Source organism: Mustela erminea, chromosome 17 (genome assembly GCF_009829155.1).
Source record: "Mustela erminea isolate mMusErm1 chromosome 17, mMusErm1.Pri, whole genome shotgun sequence".
NCBI classification, from domain to species: Eukaryota; Metazoa; Chordata; class Mammalia; order Carnivora; family Mustelidae; genus Mustela; species Mustela erminea.
In genome coordinates this window covers 61,918,294-61,937,884 of record NC_045630.1, presented here as the reverse complement: position 1 = coordinate 61,937,884, position 19,591 = coordinate 61,918,294, and the positions used below count along the sequence as shown (strand labels likewise).

At 52.3% G+C, this 19,591-nt stretch overlaps 1 protein-coding gene across 6 annotated transcripts in view; it reads right to left on the bottom strand.

The window, feature by feature from the left end:
• Positions 1-14,867: 14,867 nt before the first annotated feature.
• RXRG (retinoid X receptor gamma) overlaps positions 14,868-19,591 on the bottom strand; it is a 128,745-nt gene continuing 124,021 nt past the window's right edge. For 5 of the 6 annotated variants that reach the window (XM_032318470.1, XM_032318469.1, XM_032318467.1 and 2 more), the window contains one exon: positions 15,057-15,347. In XM_032318470.1, coding sequence (XP_032174361.1) covers positions 15,200-15,347 — 148 coding nt within the window. In that variant the 3' untranslated portion in view covers positions 15,057-15,199. The other variant, XM_032318468.1, reaches the window with a different exon arrangement.

Below are 19,591 nucleotides of genomic sequence, written 5' to 3'. Positions count from 1 at the left end.
TGATACGCATAGATCGTCGGTCACTAAAAGAACTTCCAGGTGTGATTCTAGGGAAGAGCTACATGGAAGCTGGGAGAGGCTGGGTGGCTGACTCTCTCCTTCTACTTGCCCCCTGAGTGTTTTGATTTTACGTGAACGGATCGGGGTTTCAGGGGACCTGCTGCTCTCTGCAGGGTTGGGACAGCTGCCAATCCAGGGCTCCACTAGTGAGAGTGGCAAGGATTCTTCTAGAGGAGGCTGGCTGACAGTGGACATCCTTGCACATGCTTGCTCAGGGACCAAAAAGGTAAACTGATGCCCTCACGTCAAATGCCTATATTGAAGAATGATGTATCTTTCATAAGTCATACCTCAAATTCCATTGTTTATTGAGGAAGTGGGATTGCTGACAAGCATAAGTCACTTAGAAATACGACAGGAATGATGAGCCCTGGCCAAGGAGCCATCCCTGGGCTGGAAGGCTGGGCAGGGAAATCTTGCTGTTTGCTCTGACATTTTGTAACCGTTGAAGATGTTTCTTTTCAGTCTTCAAATAGAGGAGGGGTGCATGAGTCAGAAGGGAGAAGAGATCATGCAACAAAAAGCAAAGCCATTGGCAGCTGCGAGATTCAGGCATGAGATTCAGCCCCAGAGGGGAGCCCAGGAAGCTGGGCCCTTGTGCTCCTAGGGGATGGCTCTTGCTGCCACCTGGACATTAACCAGACCTTGCACGCGGCGGTGGGCATGGCCGGTGTTCTCCAAGGCTACCGATTCTCTTCCCTTTCTGAGCACAGCTCCCTCGGACTTAGATGCGCTCCTGCAACTTGCTTTGGCCTACGGGATGTCGATGGAATGAGGCACTTATTTCTGGAGAACATTTGAGGGATGGCATGTGATCCTCCGCATGAACCCAGAAGGCCTATGGGGAGACAGTCAGCTTGGGTCCTCTGCCATCCACTGAGCCCCGCCTTCCACCACCCCATCCCTGAGCCCACGGTGTGCGAGATAAACTCGACCCTACTTTCCACATTGAGATGCTGAGGGCCATTACAGCAGCAAACCTATCCTACCCTGACGTCATCCACCTAATAACGCAGGTGCACACACAGACACACACACACACACACACACACACACACATTTGCCTTGGGTGGTCACACGCCCTCCTTTGAGCCTCGTTTTACACTTTAGGAAACTGAACCTCAGCGAGGTCGGGATTCAAAGCTCAGAGTCGAATCTGATTCCAAAGCCCACGGGCCTGATCCGCTCTCCACTCTGCTCAGATGCATCCTGCTCTGGGAGAGATGAGACGTTTATGCCTCTCCAAGCCTTGTGGGGCCCACGGTCCTTGTTCTGGACCATAACTTAGAGTTTGTTTTGTTGATACAAGTAAACTTTTTTTTTTTTTCCTAAAAAGCAGATTAAAGCCCAGGAGCTCACAGGGGGACCGTGGGGGGGGACCAGCACAGCGTTCCTGAGTGAGGTCAGGAAGGCCCCGGCGGCGCTGCTGGGTGGGGTGTGCCGGCTCAGCTGGGATCAGCGTGACAGTCACGGGCTGCTACAAGCCTGGACTGGGGGCTGGAGGACACGGGTCCCAGGCCCGGCCCGGCCAGCCTGGGTGAGTCACTCTTCTGGGCCCGCCGCCCAGATGTGGAGTCAGCATCTTGGCTTTGACCTTGCCTGCACATGAGCATCACCGAGGGAGCTTTTAAAAGACGACTCTCCTGCTGCCCTCCGAGAATGTGAGTCCGCAGAGGAGGGCCAGCACTCGGACCTCCGTGGTTTTTATAGGCTTTTATAATTTTCTAAGGATTTGGACGCACAGGCTGATTCAGGCGCCCCTGGTCTAGATCATTCCAGGATGCGTTTCTGCTCCCTCAGGGGCCACCCAGGGAGCACTGCCATGTCCCTTTGGTCGTGGCTGTTTGAGCCATTTCCCTAGTTCACCTCAGACCTCTGGGAGAAACGTGTCAGAGACCTCCGCCACAATCAAGCAGCCACTCGACCCCCAGCAATTCCCGGGGCTTCCAAACCCACTTCTCGAGGGATGGCGCCTCTTCTGGGTACAAAGAGCAGGTGGGGCTGGGAAGGTTAGTTAAGCAGAGGGCTTCCTGGAGGTGGCGCCTAATCTCACCCCAAAGGTGGAGCTCCCAGGCCAGAGAGGTCTCATCCTGAACAGGGTCCCTGGGCTCGGCCTTGGACATCGCTCTCCCTCAGAATCCCATACACAAGAACACAGAACAAGGTGGCTACCCCTCAAAGCTTCCTCGGGTCTGGCTCCCAGGAGAGTCCTGCTCCACACCCTTTGTCCCTCTGCCTTTGTCCTGCCTTTGTCCCTCTGACACCGTTAGTGTGGCTGGGTTGGGGGCGACTGCAGCAATGCCGGGGAGCCTGCAGAGAAGACCTCCAGCTCCCCCGCCGTTCTCCGTGGGACTCAGAGTGACTTCTTGGCTGGCATGCTGCGGCCAGGCCACTGGGGACTTGCCCGGCCTGAGCTCGGGGCTCCACAGCTGAGGGCAAGGCGTGCGGTCGCTTAGGGGGCTGAGCATCTCCTGGTTCCCAGGAGTCCGGTGGAATCGAGCAGCGAGGTAGCCGTCCAATGAAGGCAACCAAAGGCTCACTCCCGCTTCCTCATCAGCAAGGGGATGCTGCTTAACAGAACAGACAGAAAGCCTCACCTGGCTCCCATGTCCCTCTCTGTGGATCCTGAGCCACACTACGTAAGGGACATCTAGGGAGGTGGCCGTAGCATGGTCTTTCTCTACGAGACCAGGGTGTCTTACCAGAAGGGACTTAGGGGAGCCACTGGCTTTGCTCCTCCTGCCGGCAGAGCAGCCCCATGGCGCCTTCTCGACCCCAGGACCCTGGGATCATGACCCGAGCCAAAGGTGGACACTCAACAGACTGAGCCACCCAGACCCCCCACCTCCTTTTTCCCTTAAGATTTTATTTATTTATTTGAGAGAGCATGAGAGACAGACTCAGGTCACCTTCACCGGCTCCATGCTCCAGAGTCATGGAGGCACCGTCCTGGCACCACAAGCCACATCTGTACCATGACTTTGCCTCTGCGGTGTGATATAGGGAGGCTGGAGAAGGCCCGTGGCCCCAAATAACGACCATCTGCCCATCACGGCACCAAAGTCTACCTCCCACTGGTCTGGTTTCTACATCTCACCAGCTTCCAGAAAGGATCTGAAAAGCTGGGTCATGCACGGCAGTGACAGGCAGCAAAGTATCTAGAGAAAGGAAGGAGACCAAGGGGCTAGGGTGGGGAAGGCTAGGGTGCATGAGGGTGAGCAGCAGGAAGAAAGACTGTCCCAGAAAACCAAACAGAAGGTATCCCTGAAATCCACTGCCAAACTTGGCCTTGAGCATCCTGACAGATGACATAAAAACAGGAATTAGGTTAGAGCACAAAGCCCTCAGTTGTCTGCAAGAGAAAATACATCAGAGCGGAAACGCCAACATTTTTCAGCTCAGAAAGGATAGAATATTTTGTTTTAAAGATCTTTGTATAAATTTCAGTGAACAAGAAAATAGTATCTCCACGAGTCATTTCACCAAAATGGCCCAGTCTAGAAAGAACAATAAATTATCATTTTGTGGTAATATTTCTATGGGAAACCAAACTACTACATTCCGGGGACGCCTGGGGGGGCTCAGTCGGTTAAGCATCTGCTTCCCGTCCAGGTCATGATCCCAGGGTTCTGGGATCGAGCCCTGCATCGGGCTCCCTGCTCAGTGGGGAGCCTGCTTCTCCTTCTCCCTGTGTGTGTCCTTGCTCTCAGATAAATAAATCAATCTTAAAAAAATAAAATAGAGTAATACATCCCAGGCTTCAGTTTGTAGTGACTGTGCTGGATTTTTAGGACTATGAGTATATACTTGCGGCTTCTATGGGGTCTGACCCAAGGACATTAATCTGGGTTTCCAATAGCAACACCCCCCCCGGGGGGAGCAGGGGTGAGGGCTGGCGGGGTATAGGACAGCATGCTTGAGGGGTCAGCGCTCAGGAGCCAGGTTCTCCTCCAGCCAGCGACAAGCCATCTGCTACCAGACCAGCAATATGGAAACACATCCGCGGTCTCCCAGCCCCCACTGCAGCATCAACGCTCTCCCCCCTTGGGCTTCTTGGCTGCGCCCCCTCTTTCTTCACCTCCTTCTCTGGTTGCTTCTGCGCAAAGTGCTTTCCTGAGCGCCCCTCTCACCCCGGGGGCCTCTCTTCTCACTGCCCGTGTTCAGTATGTGTTTACTGACTCAATGAAACAACTATTGACAAAACAGCTGCCCCACCAGCTTCCCCAACTCACTGTCCCCTCTCCCCATCCTCACCCTGCCCTGCATGCCCGTGTCTATCAAGGCGACCATTGCCAGGGGCTCAGAACCGCCCCCCTCCCGCCCCCCGCCGCCGCCTCACAGTCCTCCCCAGTAAAGTGCCTCACTGGCCGACCTGCCTCTGGTTCTCTCGCCGATCTCTCCCTCCTCACACCAGCGTCCTGCTTCAGGTCCTTGCTTCCTCTGATGGGACCCGGAATGGTCTTCCTGTGTCTGTTCTCTCCTCCAATGACTCCGAGGCAGTCCTGCCAAGATCTCCCCAGATACACCCTGCACCTGCCACGGCACCATTTAAAAACAAAACAGGGGCACCTGAGTGCACCGTCAGTTAAGCGGCCAATTCTTGATTTCGGCTCAGGTCGTGATCTCGAGTTCATGGGATCGAGCCCCATGCCAGGCTCTGAGCCCAGTGGGAATCCGCTTGTCCTCTCCCTCTGTTCCTCCCCCTGCTCACACTCTCTCTATCTCTAAAATAAATAAATAAAATCTTTAAGAACAAAAGTTCCCAGTAGTTCCTATTTTAGGGGGGTTCCTCCGGGAACAGATTTCAATGGGAGAATGGCATGCAGAAGTCTGCGGAGTGCTTTCGAGACACTGACCTGTAAGGAAGCAGGGAGCACCTTTCTTCTCTCTACTTCTTAGCGTTCTCTCCATCTCTGCTGGGCTGAAAACACGCCTCCTAAAGAGACCTTCATTCCCTAATCCCCAAAACCTGTGAAGATTGCCTTCAACAGCAAAAGGACATAATTGAGATGCACAGCTTGTCAGCATCTTGATTTGGGACTTCTAGCCCCAAGGTTGTAGTGATGTGTTACGGCGACCCCAGGAAACTGTTAGATCATGCTGCAACATCTTTCTCAGATCTCACCTCCTCTGTGAAGCCCGCTCTGACTACCTCTGATGGAAACTTTCTCTCCCTCTACTGACCCTTTACTCGGCTTATCCCTCTTCAGGAGACCTTGCATCATCTGTGTTGTAACACAGTGGTAAGTCTTGATATGTGAGTTTATTAAATACTTTGTATATAAAGGTTGGTGCCTGCTCTGGATTTTAAAATCTCTGAGAGCAGGCACCAAGCTTTATATACAAAGTATTTAATAAACTCACATATTAAGTAGTTAGCATAAGCCAGGCTCTGTTCAAGAGACTTAAGTCCTGCGTTTGGAACATATACGCTTTTGCAATTTAATTTTGTCAATAGTTCTTTCATTGAGTCAATGAATATATACTGAACACTTCCTCTGAGCCAGACACTGGGGGAGACAAGAGTGAAAAAATAGATGCCCCTCGTCCATAGCATCCTGCCAAGAGTCCCTGTCCTCATGAGAGACAGAAAATAAACAGATTCATATGAATTTTTATTTATTTAGTGAAAGAAATGATGGATGTTTTGAAGGATCTCAGAAGCAACATATGAATGCCTCTGGATGCCTGATGTGGAAGAGATAAGAGAAGTGGAGTGAGAGGTAAAAGCACACTTAGCCTCTAACCCCCCCCCCAAATTAGCCACCCGCACCTCAGCAAGCCCATCCTGTCTTTCTTCTATGCATTTAGATACACCAAATCAACCCATATATGGTTATTTTTGCATAAGTGGAAAAGTACCTTTGCATATTGCTACTTGGCATAGAATTTCACGTTGAGTAAACATCTTCTCTAAATGCAGTGCCCGTGGGATGAGCAAACTTCTCCCTCTTGTAAGGCCTACTTGACGGTGAACCTCAAAGCCAGGTCCACGGGTGGCACCTGGTCCTTCCGGCTCCCGTTAATGGGCACATGCTTTGGCAAGCCCCCCTGCACCGGGTACAAAGAAGAGGTGTGAACAAGGTGCCATTCGTCAGCCACCTGGGGGAGGCTTGGGGGGCTCCTCCCCAGGACCTCTGGAACACAGTGTATAGACGGTGTTTGCGTGCCCAGCACTCCACCCAGCAGTACTTGCTGGAGAAGCAGAAGGCCCCTTCCTGCTTAGATGCCTGTTACCGCACCCGTCATAAGAAGCAAAAGCCCTAAGAAATCACTGAGTTGGAAGGGACACTCCAAAAAGCCTTTCTCTGCCTCCAGGAAGCCCGATGTCTAAGTCATGGACAATAGCTGGGTATTTTCCAGCTTTTAAAGCTATTGGAGGAAATTGGAACATGTCTGATCCCATCCTGGACCAAATTTCAAAATACATTTTTGCAGACAAATTAACTTCCTAGCTGTGTCACCTGACTCACTCCTAAACCACACTGTCTCCTTCCATTGACTGCGCGCCTCCCGGTAAGAGATTTTGCCGTCTCGTCATTACCGAAAAATCTGCATCCTTGGTTCCAGCTCATTCCTCTTCTAGGACTTAAATACACTAGACATTTGACATTGCAATTTTGAAAGGAGAAATACAAGTCGCTCTTAAAATATATATAAAATATTTGTTAATTTTTGTTCGATGTTTATCTCTCCACGTTTCCAACATTTTCCCCTCTTTTACTTATGTGCTCTGGTGTTCTGCAACCCTACTGATGGGCTCCTGAATCAGCGTCACTGTTTCCAATTACTGAGCATCTAGAAGTAGTTCCAGGCAACTGCTTAGAGTTAACGTTCCCACCACCAAAACCTGAGGGACAGAATTCTTGCTTACAAATGCCGGAGTTAAGGGTTGAGAGACAACATCTATTATAACCTCCTGTTTTCACTCACTCATAATTGTCCAAAAATGGTCCTTTTGCTCCAAATCATTCCATGCTCTGTTTCCACCCCAGGGATGAAATTGCTCGGGAAAGCTGAACAAAAGTGGTTTAGCCAGTTTGGAACCCGGGCGACTTGGAGGGGAGAATATCTTTCTTTAGCTGAAAAACAAATAAAATCTCTCTCTGGCTGGGGACAACCCCCAAACAGCTGTCCCCTTACGACATCAGCTCTCTTGTGTGGGTGGTCAGCCTTCTCCAAGGGAGGAAGTGTCTGTGAGGGGAGCGGAAATCCAGAATTTCTAAAAAGAAATCATAGGCAGTGAAAGTATGGATTTGAGCTCTCTGTGCCACCGTGGGGTGGGGGCAGCGGGGCAGCAGGGGGAGACTAATGTTTTATTCTCTGGAGATTTCAGGGAGTCCTCTTTCCCTGGGATTGGCTGCCTTCTGTGCTGTGGTGGTGAATGTTATATGAATTAAGTCAAAGCGTTCTTGAGTTTGGGTTTGGGTTCTGTCCCGTACTACCTGTGTGACCTTGAATTCATTATAGAACTTCCCTGAGCTTTGAGAGCCTCATCATGAAAGTGGGATCATGGTGGTCTCCCCAACATTAGAAGTGCACTGAGGATGAAATGAAGTGATGCACACAGGACCCTCGGCCCCATGTCTGGCACCCCAAACGGGTGGCCTGGGAGTGGAGTGGGCTAGCAACAGAGAAATAAGCACGAGTAACCGCATATTGAATTTGCCCACTGCGTCGACACGCGGCTTTTCTGCCTCCCTGCCCCCCTTTGGGGGACCGGGCCTCAGTTTTCATTTCATTTTAGAAAACCACCACTTCACCGTCTCAGCCCGTGTGATTCCGGGGTCGCTGCTCCCGGCTTCATCAGCACAGGTGTATCCGGAACACGGTTCCAACAGATCAGAGGTTGTGAGCCCCAGGATTTCCCCGGAGAATCTGGGGTCGGGGAGAGAACCCTTCTCTTTCCTCTGTGAGCACCGGCCAGCAGGGATTCCCATGCTGTCTCTGGTCCAGCTGTCTCTGGTCCAGCTGTCTCTGGTCACCCTCGCCGAGAATGGCTCCATCAAGGACAAAGGCAGGCCCTGGAGGTGGTGTGAGGAGTCCAGAAGGCACCGTCTGGGTGCCTGGGCCCTGCCTCCAGACCGCTCTGTTTTGTGAGACGACACATTCCCCTTTTTGCTCAAGTTGGCTTGTGTCGGGTCTTCTGCTGTTGACGTGGGTCCTCTTTGGAGCAGGAGCTCGAGGCTGAAGGCATCCGGCAGTGAGGCAGGACTCTGCATGGTGCTTGGTCGATACCCGCTCTCTGCCCCCGTTCGCTGATGGCTCCGGACGAGCCCTTTTGCTGGGTTCTCTGCAGGAAAGTTCTCAGCAGCGCAACCAGCTGGACGCTGACGTTCCAATATCCTGGGCATCTGTAATGTGAGAGAGCTAGAGTACAGAGCGGGTCAGAGTCCGCCCCTCAGTCCGGGGTAACAGGAGAAATTAAGAGCTTATCTCTAGAGTTAGGCAGACTCAAGGGACTGGTTTTGAATTCTGGCTCCACTCCTTGCTGTGTGACCATGCGCAAGTTACTCAACCTCTCTGAGCCACATTCTCTTCAACTGTAGGAAGAAGCTACTCAGGTTGCCTAGGGAAAGGCATTGTTTCACTCTGCGCCTCACCTCGCATTTCCATCCCAGCCTAGAGAGGTAAGACTTCTGCTCCTTTACTGGAAATAGAAATACTGGGAGAGACCATGTGACCTCACTCCACCCTGTCACTTGGTCCTCCCCATGGAAAGGAAGGTGACGAGTCTAACTGGTGTGAATGGGGAGAGCAGACATTCAGCCACATTTCCCCCCTCGACGGGGGCGGATCCGAAAGGTGAATCAGTGAAGGCCTCGGTGGCTGCCCGGACGGGGCATGTTCAAGTGCAGTGAGCCATGTGCTCCCGGGGCCCACCAGAGGGACCTGAGCAGGGCTGCTCGCGCCACCAGCCATGTCCCTCCTCCAGCCTCCCCACCCGTGCTGTGGGTCTGCACACCTTTAATTTAGATTGGGAAGCTCTCCAGGCCGAATCTCTCACTTCCAGGGCAGGAGCTTTGCTCCTTCGGTCTCTTGCTAATTCTGTACGTATTTCAGAACGATAAAGTGTTTCTGGCACCCTGGGGTGAAGGGGGTTTCTCCTACAAGACTCCATTACTGCAAGCTTTAATGTAGGGGAATGGACTTGACTATTGCATCAAAAGTAAAATTCTGTTCAAGTTAATAAATAGTATTAGTTTGGGAAAAGCTATTTGTAACATTGATAGCTTTCAAAGGTATAATATAGAGTATATTTTAAAAACTTCTGCCTGGGGCACCTGGGTGGTTCAGCTGGTTGAGCATCTGCGTTCAGCTCAGATCATAATCCCAGGATGCTAGGATCAAGCCTGGAATCAGGCTCCCTGCTCGGTGGGAATGTCTGCTTCTCCCTCTGCTCGTGCTTTCTCTCTCCTGCTCTCTCTCTCATGCGCATGATCTCTCTCAAAAAAAAAAAACTTAAAAAAAAACCTCCAACCAATCACTAACAAGAATTCAAGAAATACAATAGAAAGACAGACAAGGAGGGAATTATATATTAGGCATTTCCCTAATATAAGGCAACAACCTCCTGGAAACCAAGCCTGATTTTCAGTTAAGATAAGCAGCAAAACGGAAACTTCAGGATACTTCCAAATTGTCATTCAGCCCCGTGTTTATTCCCTACCCCACATGCTATCATACAGAGTTTGGATTTGCCATACGTGGGTCAGTATTCTTCTGGAGATTTCTGCTTCCCTATATTCAAGCAAAACTGGACCCTTCCCCAAACCGTTTTTAGGGGGCTTCACCTGTGCCTATGTGTCTGCCTCTGAGTGTGAGAGATGGTGACTCCCACTCCCCTGTCAGGGTAGACATGACTGGCCGTGGTAACAGTCCATCCAAATCCCACTGGTCCTTCAAAGCTCATCAAACAGGCGGGTTCCTTACTGTTTTCCAGCAGCTCTGCTAAACAGCAAGCCGGTTCAAGTTCTGACCCGAAATTTCTCATAGGACATATGCATGCCTTGTGCATTCTAGTTGTTGCCAAGATGTGAAATAGATCTTTCTGAGGAAGTTGCATATAAATCTTGTTGTGATTTATTTGAGTGAAGTGACAATAGGAACAATGTTCTGAACCCACTGGTTTCCTTTAGAAAAGAATAAAAATAAATAAATTTGGGGAACGTGGAGAAGGCTTCTGGTCACTAAGAATTTGCTCGAATCCCTTAGAACACTACGAATAGGTAACTCACAGAATAGGAAATTAGAAAGGCTAATAAAGACACGCAGAGAAGCCCAATTTTCCTACGAACCAGAGAAAGCTCTCCCGGGATGCGCAGCCCGCGAAACTATCACTTGAACTGTAAATGCTGGGAAGGACGTGCAGACATGGGACCCTCGGGCCCCCGCGGGATACACTGTTGCAACCTCCTGGAGAGCAGCGGCGCCGTGTTAGGGACGTGCGTCCGTGACGACAGTCTAGGCAAGTCCTATTCCTGGGCTATGCGCCAGACAAACTCCTACCCAAGGCAGCGAGGGCGCTCGCGGGCTCGAGCCAGCGCGCCCACCCCGGCAGGGACCCGCCGGCCACCGAGGGACCCGCCGGCCCGCCTGCGGCAGTCAGGCCAGTGAGCTGCCCCCCGGGGCGTCGCTGACAGACCCCGGAGCAGAGGGAAACGAAGACCGAGGAGTCCAGGGGAGACCGACCGCAGAACCACGACGCACGTACACTGTAAAACACATCCGCCAGCTGTGATGCCCGCGAACGTCACTGGAGAAGGCGGATTTCCCGGGACCGACTAGAAATACGCGAGAAGTGGCTGCTTTGGGAGGATTTCGATCCGAGAGAGACGACGGCGGGCGGCGGGGGGGACGGAGTTGCCTCGGACGGTCGGCTCTGCCCTCCGCCGCGAAGGATCCACTGCTGTTTCCCGGGGAACAGGGACCCCTCCCCACGCACGCCTCTGACGGAGCAGCACCCCCGCAGCCAGCGCTCGGGTACGAGTTCAACCGAGTTCAACCGGTTTCAGCGTCAGAGTCGCAGCTCCCTGAGGACGCGGATATTTGGGGGTTTCTCTGGGCTCCGCACCGAGAGCTCAGGGCCTTCCGCGGAAGGTCGAGGCGTGCAGAATCGGTCACGCTCTGAAGGACAGGCCGGCTCAGCGAGGGGGAAGGAACTCAGCCATCATCTTGCCAGAAGCTTCCACCTGGCTGAGGAGGAATGTGAAGCCCGGAGGGGTCCGGCGACCTTACCGGGGTCAGACGGGGTCAGACGAGGCCGAGCTGTGGCCTCGCCCCGGGCTGCCGACCCGCTTCTCCCTCCACCCGGGCCGCGTGCGGTGCCCCTGGCCTCGCCTGCCCGCCTGCCGCGCACCTGCATCTGGGTCCGCGGGCGCGGGAAGGGCCGCCGCACCGGGTGTCCGCTCTGCGGTGTGACCGGCTCACAGCCGAGCCCGCTGGACGTCACCGGACCGTCACACGGAAGCACGTCCCCCGGGGGCGCATGCGCAGGCCCGCGCCCGCCCCGGCCCGCCGCGCACGAGAAGCCTAACCTGCTGGCGGGGCTGCCCCGGGACCGTGCACGGCGCCACCTAGTGGGGACGGGCTCTGCGCCAGCCCGGCACTGCCCTTCGACTTCACGTGCGACGTTGGTGACGTTGCACGTGTCGCAGGTCCGCGTCAAGTGAGTGTGTAGCTGCTGAGGGTCCTGCAGCTTCGAAGAAGTCGGTCCTTCCCCGCTGAGACCGGCTCCTGCTCCTCGGCATTCCCCGCAAGGGTCTCCGTGCTCTTTGGGGGCCTCTTCCCCCCGAGAAACGAAAACTCGCCCCGAGTGGGCGTCTGGCCAGGGGCATATCGGACCTTCCGAGTCTCTCCGGATCTCGTTTTACCGAGTCTTCTTGTTTTCCATCTTGCGCAGTCTGACCCTCCCAGGCCCCCCGGAGGCCTCTCTCCGGGAAGGTGGGTGCGGTACCCCGAGCCGGCGGCAGAGGGCGCCCGCGCTCATCGATCTTGGCGCCCAGCGCGGGTGGGGGCGGGCGGGCCGCAGGCATCCCCGCCCCTGCGCCGACCTCGAGGAGCTCCCCCTGGGGACCTGGACCAGCGCCTGCTTGGCGTGGTCGGAGATGGCTGTGTGCTCCAACACCGTCCTGGGAGACATTTCCATGGCGTTTTCCATGGAACGGGGTGAAGGCTGCTCTTCTCTGGCTGGGAAAGAATTTGGCTCCCTAGTCCTCTGCTTTAGGCGAGCAAAGGCTCCTTTCCCAGATACTCCACCCCTGCCTGCCTTAGGGCAAAAGGCGGGCTGAGGGTGCGGGGCGGGGGGGGGGGGGGGGGGGGGCTTGCTTTCCACTCCCCACTCAGTGCCTCCCAGGAATGCCCTAAATTCATCCCACATCAGGGACCCCAATCTTCCTCCCAGGGGGAAAGACATCATTGGTTTATGCCGGAAGAGCCTTGAAATCATTTGTGGGGAGGAACCTTCGGAGCCAGAGCCTCAGTCTCTTCAACTACATCAGTGCGGGCAAATTATCACTAGCGGAGAGAGGAGATTTGATTCTTGGAAACAGCCGAAAATCACCCTGAGCTGAATCTTTTAAAAAGAGGAAATAAAGCTGGTATGAGAGTGATGAGCCCGGTGAAGAGCAGGTTCTGGGTAGACGGGAGTCGCCTGTGAATCTGGATCCCATGGGTAGTTACGGTCCTTGCTGTTATTTGACGAGGTGTTTTTTTTTTTAATTTTTAAAGATTTTATTTATTTGACAGAGAGAGAGATCACAAGTAGGCAGAGGGTCAGGCAGAGAGAGAGAGGGGAAAGCAGGCTACCCGCCAAGCAGAGAGCGCGATGCGGGCCTCGATCCTAGGACCCCGGGATCATGACCTGAGCCAAAGGCAGCGGCTCAATCCACTGAGCCACCCAGGCGCCCCATTGATGAGTTTTTAATATAGAACCATGAGATCGTGTTTCTTAGGTGGACCCGAAAGCAGCTCTAAAGACAAATGGAAAAGAGAATTTTCCAAAGAAAATATCATTGCAGCAAAAGTCTCCAAGAAGTTTCAAGGCAAACTGTGATGTGTTTGCCAAGTTCGTTTATTTAAAAAAAAAAAAACACCCTCCTTATTTTATATTTGCTCAATGTTTATGCTGATCCCTCAATGGACAGACATTTCTCAGGCACAGAATATACCGTTCGCTGAGGAGACGCGTGCAAAAGTCTTGGGGTTGGGGAGACACTTGCTGCGTATGGGCAGTGTTAGTGACTGAGTTCCATCTCCTACCCACCATGTCTATCCTGACACACGTCTCTGAGTTTCCAGCACCTTAATTTCTTCATCTTTAAAATGGAGATAACAATGGGCACCTGGGTGGCTCAGTGCATGAAGCGTCTGCCTTCAGCTTGGGTCACGATCCCAGGATCCTGGGATCAAGCCCCGCGTTGGGCTCCTTGTTCGGCAGAGAGTCTGCTTCTCCCTCTCCCTCTTCTGTGTACTCTCCCTTTCTCCCTAATAAATAAATAAATAAAATCCTTAAAAAATAAAAGTAAATAAATAAATAAAATGAAGATAACAAAAGTTCTCTTGCCCACTTCTCCCGGGCCAAAAGCTATCACAGATCTTCATGTATCTTTATAAACTCTAAAGTGCTTCAAGACATATCACTTCGTATCCCTTGATCCTCGTGCCTTGTACTGTTTTCAGCTGTAAGTTCTCCAAAGACAGAGAACGTGTCTCCATGTCTTTGGTAGAGGCCCACTGTGCCCGTGAAGAGCAACTTGACTGGACGGAGAACTTATACCTTCCGACAAGAGTCGACCAAAGGCTGATTTTCCGGCTCGTGGCCCCAGCGGGGAGGCTCCCAGGCTCGCCGCAGGACTGCACTACTCGTGACAGGCTGCCATCTATGGGGGGATGAAACCAAAGGTAACAATCCCACCAAACATTTACTGAATGCCAGCTTCAGCCTGGGCACCCACAATGCCCTTTAAGAAATTCCTTCCAGTTACGTGGACACCAGTTCAACAACACACGTTTACTATGCATCTGCTGTGTTGTTGGCCCTAGATCAAGTTCTGGTAAGTAGGACTGCCATGGGCAGTTGTTCATGTTGTACACTGACAACCCTAGGGGGAATCATGTAAATCATAGTATAGATTTGTGTATCCATTAAGTTCTATTCCTGCAGATGGCAGGATGGTGATTTGAGGAAGATGGGCTATCTACATAGTCTAACAGTGGTGTCAGACAGTCTCTGCCCTTGAGGTGCTCACTGTCCACCAGACGGTAGGGCTCTAGGACCACCAGGAAACCACAGGCTAGAAGCCAGGAGAGGTTTTCTCTTTCCATTTTAAGAACAGTCTATGCGGGGTCAGATAATGATGGAAAACAAATTAGGTATACTCTGGTCTTTTTTGCTAATGTTGCTGATTAACAACGGAAAATTCTTTTCTTTTGTTACTACCTCCTACCAACTCCCCGGATCCTATAATCTTCTTCCGTCAAGAGAGCATCTTCTCTTGGCCTTAGGCTCAATTGCTCCCAAACAGAACAAGGTTGTCTGCACTCATTATCCTTAGGAGGAAGAAAACAAACACAAAAATCCAAGCTGACTCTGAAAGGCCTTGTTTCTTCCCAGTCTTGCTGGGGAGGGAGGGGGGCGGAGCGGCTCTGGGCCAAGTGCGCTGTGCCCAGTTTAGACTCAGGGTGCCTGACTGTGGGATTTACTGTTTCGGGACTCCAGCCCCATTCTCCACCCAACAGCTTTCCTCCGCCCGCTAACAACACTTCCCCAAAGCACAATAACACACCCCGTGCTCCATGCGGTGCCAACATCGTATATATTATTTTATTATTCGCTCGTTTGCTTTCCATGGCAAGTGAAAAAATAATTTAAACCAATTATATGTACAGAGGCTTGGTTCGTTTTTCCAGGAACTTCTAGAAAGATCCCCATCCCCTCAGACTGCCAAGAAGGGCTTCCTTGAACATCTGTACAAACTCCACCTATAAAAGTCGCAGACGTAGAAAGGTTTCTTTATTGTAAGCATCACATTTTGGGAACAGGAAGGGGTCAGGGTGGGAAGCGGAGGAACGTGTGCAGGGTGGGGGTCCACACACACCTGCCCAGGGGTCGTCCTGGGTGGGGAGGCTGCGGCCGGGGTCAGGTGATCTGCAGCGGGGTCTCCAACATCTCCATGAGGAAGGTGTCGATGGGCGTGTCCCCGATGAGCTTGAAGAAGAACAGGTGCTCCAGGCACTTCAGGCCGATGGAGCGCAGGGCTGGGAGGCGGAGCAGCAGCTTGGCAAACCTGCAGGGAAGCCGAAGGGGCGTCAGGAGCCAGGATCGGCCGCTCCGGGCAGCTGTCGACACTGGGGAGCTCGTCAGCTCTCCAACCTGGGAGAGGACAGGGGGCCTGGAAGGGCCACGGAGGCAGTTGGACAAACGTCAGTCCTAGGAAGCATCAGCTCTGCCCTCCCCGGTGGGCTGTGCTGTGCTCACACCACACTCCCTGCGCCAGGACCGCAGACCACCTCAGTTACCAATGCTCGTTACCAAAGTGCAAGCAGCTGTTACCAACATGCACGCTCGGCTTCTCGGACTGTGCCTCCCTTTCAGTCAGGAGCAGGGGGCGATCCCCCTGAGGGGCCGTGGTCTGGGTGGGAGATGACACACACACGTGCACACGCACTCACACATTCTCACATGTGTGCATGCGACAGAACCCCACCACGTCACACACACACACCCATGCACGTGCCTGACTCTCATCACACACATGCACGTGTGCACAATCACATGTACACACCCACATCCTCACATGGGTGTGAATACATGCAAAGGAAGCCCCCCATTGTGACATATGCACACACCTATACACACCTGCCTTGTACGTCACACCTATATACACACCTGCCTTGTACGTCACACCTATATACACGTGCACACCACCACACATACATACTCGCACATTCTCATACATGCTCCCATGCCTCACACGTGTGTACATGCACACACGTGCCTCCACCACTGCCACACCTGGGTGCACAGACATTCACTCTTACACACCCTGACATACACACTCATGCATACGCATACACACCTATACACACTCACACATTCGCCTTCACTCTCAATACCCTCCTACGCGTGTACACGCACACACGGGCTTGCCCGCACTCCTCTGCACTCCTGTGCCGGCAAGGACCTTGGCTGTGAGCTTCCCAGGGAAGGAGGCCGGCATGTGAACAATGCGTCTCACACCTGCACCCCCTGCTGACCTCCCGCTACCGGCCAGGTCTCCCATCCTGCTCCCGTGGGCCTTCTTCATCTTTCAAACCCATTTGCCAATGAAGCTTTTTTTTTTTTAATGGTATTAACAGCCACCGGAAATTGGGAAGTCATAACTTCCAATATAAGGCCAAGAACCAAAACCGTATCAGCCACTCCTGCCTTAACTCAGAGGCTCTGGCTGGGCTGGGTCTTCACTGAGCATCACAACATGATTTCAAGAGTGAGTTTCAAGCTGGAATTTTAAGACTCCTTGAAAATGTGTCTATTTCTATATTCCTACGCCATGAAGGGTTACGGAACAGGGGCAATTCAAGAAACATAAAACGGCACCACCTAAAAAGGTAGGCATTCCTTCTTTACATGGAAAAGCTAACGGTCTACACCAAGGCCCACACAACCCTCCAGAGACTGTTGATGGTAAAGCCTCTGAGGGCATCTGCAGGGAGTCACCAAGCAGGAGGAGAGAGTTAGCTAGCGACACTGAGCTCCTGGTCCAGACTCAGCCACAGCAGAGTTTCATGGAATTAGGGGAAGGGAAGGACTTCTCTAGAAGCAAAATACAAAGTTAGCCTGAGCTGTGACTCCGAGAATATATTTAGATCTAAATATATTTAGATTGTATTATACATTCTTTTCTTTTTTTTTTAAGATTTTATTTATTTATTTGACAGAGAGAGATCACAAGTAGGCATAGAGGCAGGCAGAGAGAGAGAGAGAGGAAGAAGCAGGCTCCCTGCTGAGCAGAGTGCCCGATGCGGGACTCGATCCCAAGACCCTGAGATCATGACCTGAGCCGAAGGCAGCGGCTTAACCCACTGAGCCACCCAGGTGCCCTGTATTATACATTCTAAGAACGCCAAAGTTTTATAATATATAAAACACTAAGTACAGAAGGATACTGCTGTCTTTGCCGACTGCGCCTGATTTAGGAACTGAGAGCAGGACCACGGAAATAAGCATGACCATGAAGAGCCAGAGCCCTGGGGAGGTCTCCAAGTTCCTCATTCACCCAAGGGCAGCAGCAGCGGCCCCAGGGTGAGAAGATGTGCCCCAGGCTCTGTGTCCTCCTAAATTTCCATCTCTGCTTTCAGGCTGGAGAAAGCAAAACTCAGCCCCTGCAAAGTGTACTTCTGAAGAGTGTCCACGGGGTGGCAGCACTCCACCACTGCGCGCTCTCCTCCACCTGGCCAGGCTCCTCAGCCACTACTTTCTGCAAAGCGGAGGTCACCAGCTGTCTGCACACTCACCCACCTGGTTGAGCCAAGCGATATCCCTGGTGCACCTGCTCAGGCTCCGGGGTGGGGTGTGGGGGTGGGGCGACCACCCTCTGTCCAGGCTGTGCTGGACGCGCCCCAGGGACATGCAGGGGGCCCAGCCTCCAAACTCCCGCCCTGCGCCCCAGCTTCTGCCCTGATCCAGCCAACAAGCAGGGAGCCCAGGCCCCCGGCAGTCCCGTTCCTAGGAGAACAGGCAAGTTCCCAAGTTCTCAATATGATATTCAGTAGAAACAACCTGAATGTTCCCCAGAACAAGAGCTAAATACACAAGGATACATCCACCCTGTGAAATAGTACAAAATCACAGAAAAGGGTAATTTTGTACTTTTCAGTATCTGATAAAGTGCCCAAAATAGCTAAGAGAGGAAAACGATACACCAAACTGTATGATTTCCTCTTTGTAAACACACTTTTTTTTTTAAAGAAAAGAAATTTTTCTTAAGATTTTTTACTTATTTATGTGACAGAGAGAGACACAGCCAGAGAGGGAGCACAAGCAGGGGGACTGGGAGAAGGAGAAGCAGACTTCCCTCCAAGCAGGGAGCCTGAGGCAGAGCTCGATCCCAGGACCCTGGGATCATGACATGAGCCAAAGGCAGACACTTAACGACTGAGCCCCTCAGGCACCCCTAAACACACACGTCTACGTACACAACCACTGACACACAAGGATATGGGAAAAAATACCCCCCCAATTTATGATTAATTTCATTACCTACTTTATTCTTAAACACTTCCCTTCTTTCCCACAAAACCATGTTCTGCTTTTATAATAAGGAAAAAGACTGGTTCAGGGTTTTGGGTGGTTTTTTTGTTTTTTGGGTTTTTTTTTTTTTTTTTTTGAGATAAATAATGGGACCTAGAGCCAAGTCGGAGGAATGGGTGAGTATGAGCCTGCCTATTCCTAACACCTTGCACATAATACGTGCTCAACAAACATGCTTAGTGCTGCCTTCGAGCTAGGAGATGGGGTAGAAATCACCCACCACCACAGTCAGGAGTTCCCACCGGCCAGGGCCGAGTGGCTGCTGGCTGCCAGCCCCATCAGTTGCACAGAGCCATGACCTCACCTGCTGCACATATGAGGGCAACCGCCAGGTGTCCACGAAACCCACTTTCCCCTTCTTCCCTGGCATACAGCGGCATCTGGAGAATGCTCTGGAATCCTCTGTGACCCGCTGGGCCATGTGACTAAGTTCCAGCCGGCGGCAGTGAGTGAAGAGATGGGGGACCTTTCCGAGGCCGGTCTGCCCAGATAGCTTCACCCCTGTGTTCCTCCCACTCCCTCCCTCCCCCTCATCTGGACACAGAACACGATGTGGCTCTGGGACACGGTGGAGCCCCAAGAAGGAAGGAGTGGACCCCTGAGTCTTGATGCGGAAGAGAGCCGGCCCTCCGAACAGACGGCCCACCCGGGACTGGCACGTGAGCAAAAAGTACATCTCAATCGTGTTCCACTCCTGGGAGTGGAGCTCTGGGAGCTCTGTTCGCCAGCTTGGGCTCCTGACCCCTCAAGGCCTGTGTGTGTGTCGTCCTGAAGGCCTGAAACCCACCCACTTGGAGTTCAATAAAAGAAACTCCAGTAAGAGCTGGAGCCCAGCTTCTGCACGGCTGACACAGACTGGCTGAGGATCCAGAGAAAACAGCTTAAACGGAAATTAGACCTCACAGAGGAATGTGAACGAGGGAGAATTCGGAGCTTGTGATATTAACCCTGAAAACAAAATGAATGTCTTTAAGGCAGTTTCGTCAGTTTCATTTTCGAATTTCGGCGAGATTTGAGGATCCCATTCCCTCTACTTCACTAGTTAGCAGAGCAGGAGACTTCTATTTAGCTGTGCTTTGGGGAAAGCATTTAAGTTTTTTGTTCGTTTGTTTTTGTTTTGTTTTTAACGACTCAGAACACCTAAAAGGGTAGACGGCTTCGGGGATCTTCTGATCAATGTCCTCCTCTTTAGACAAGGAGCTCAGGGCCAGAGCCAAC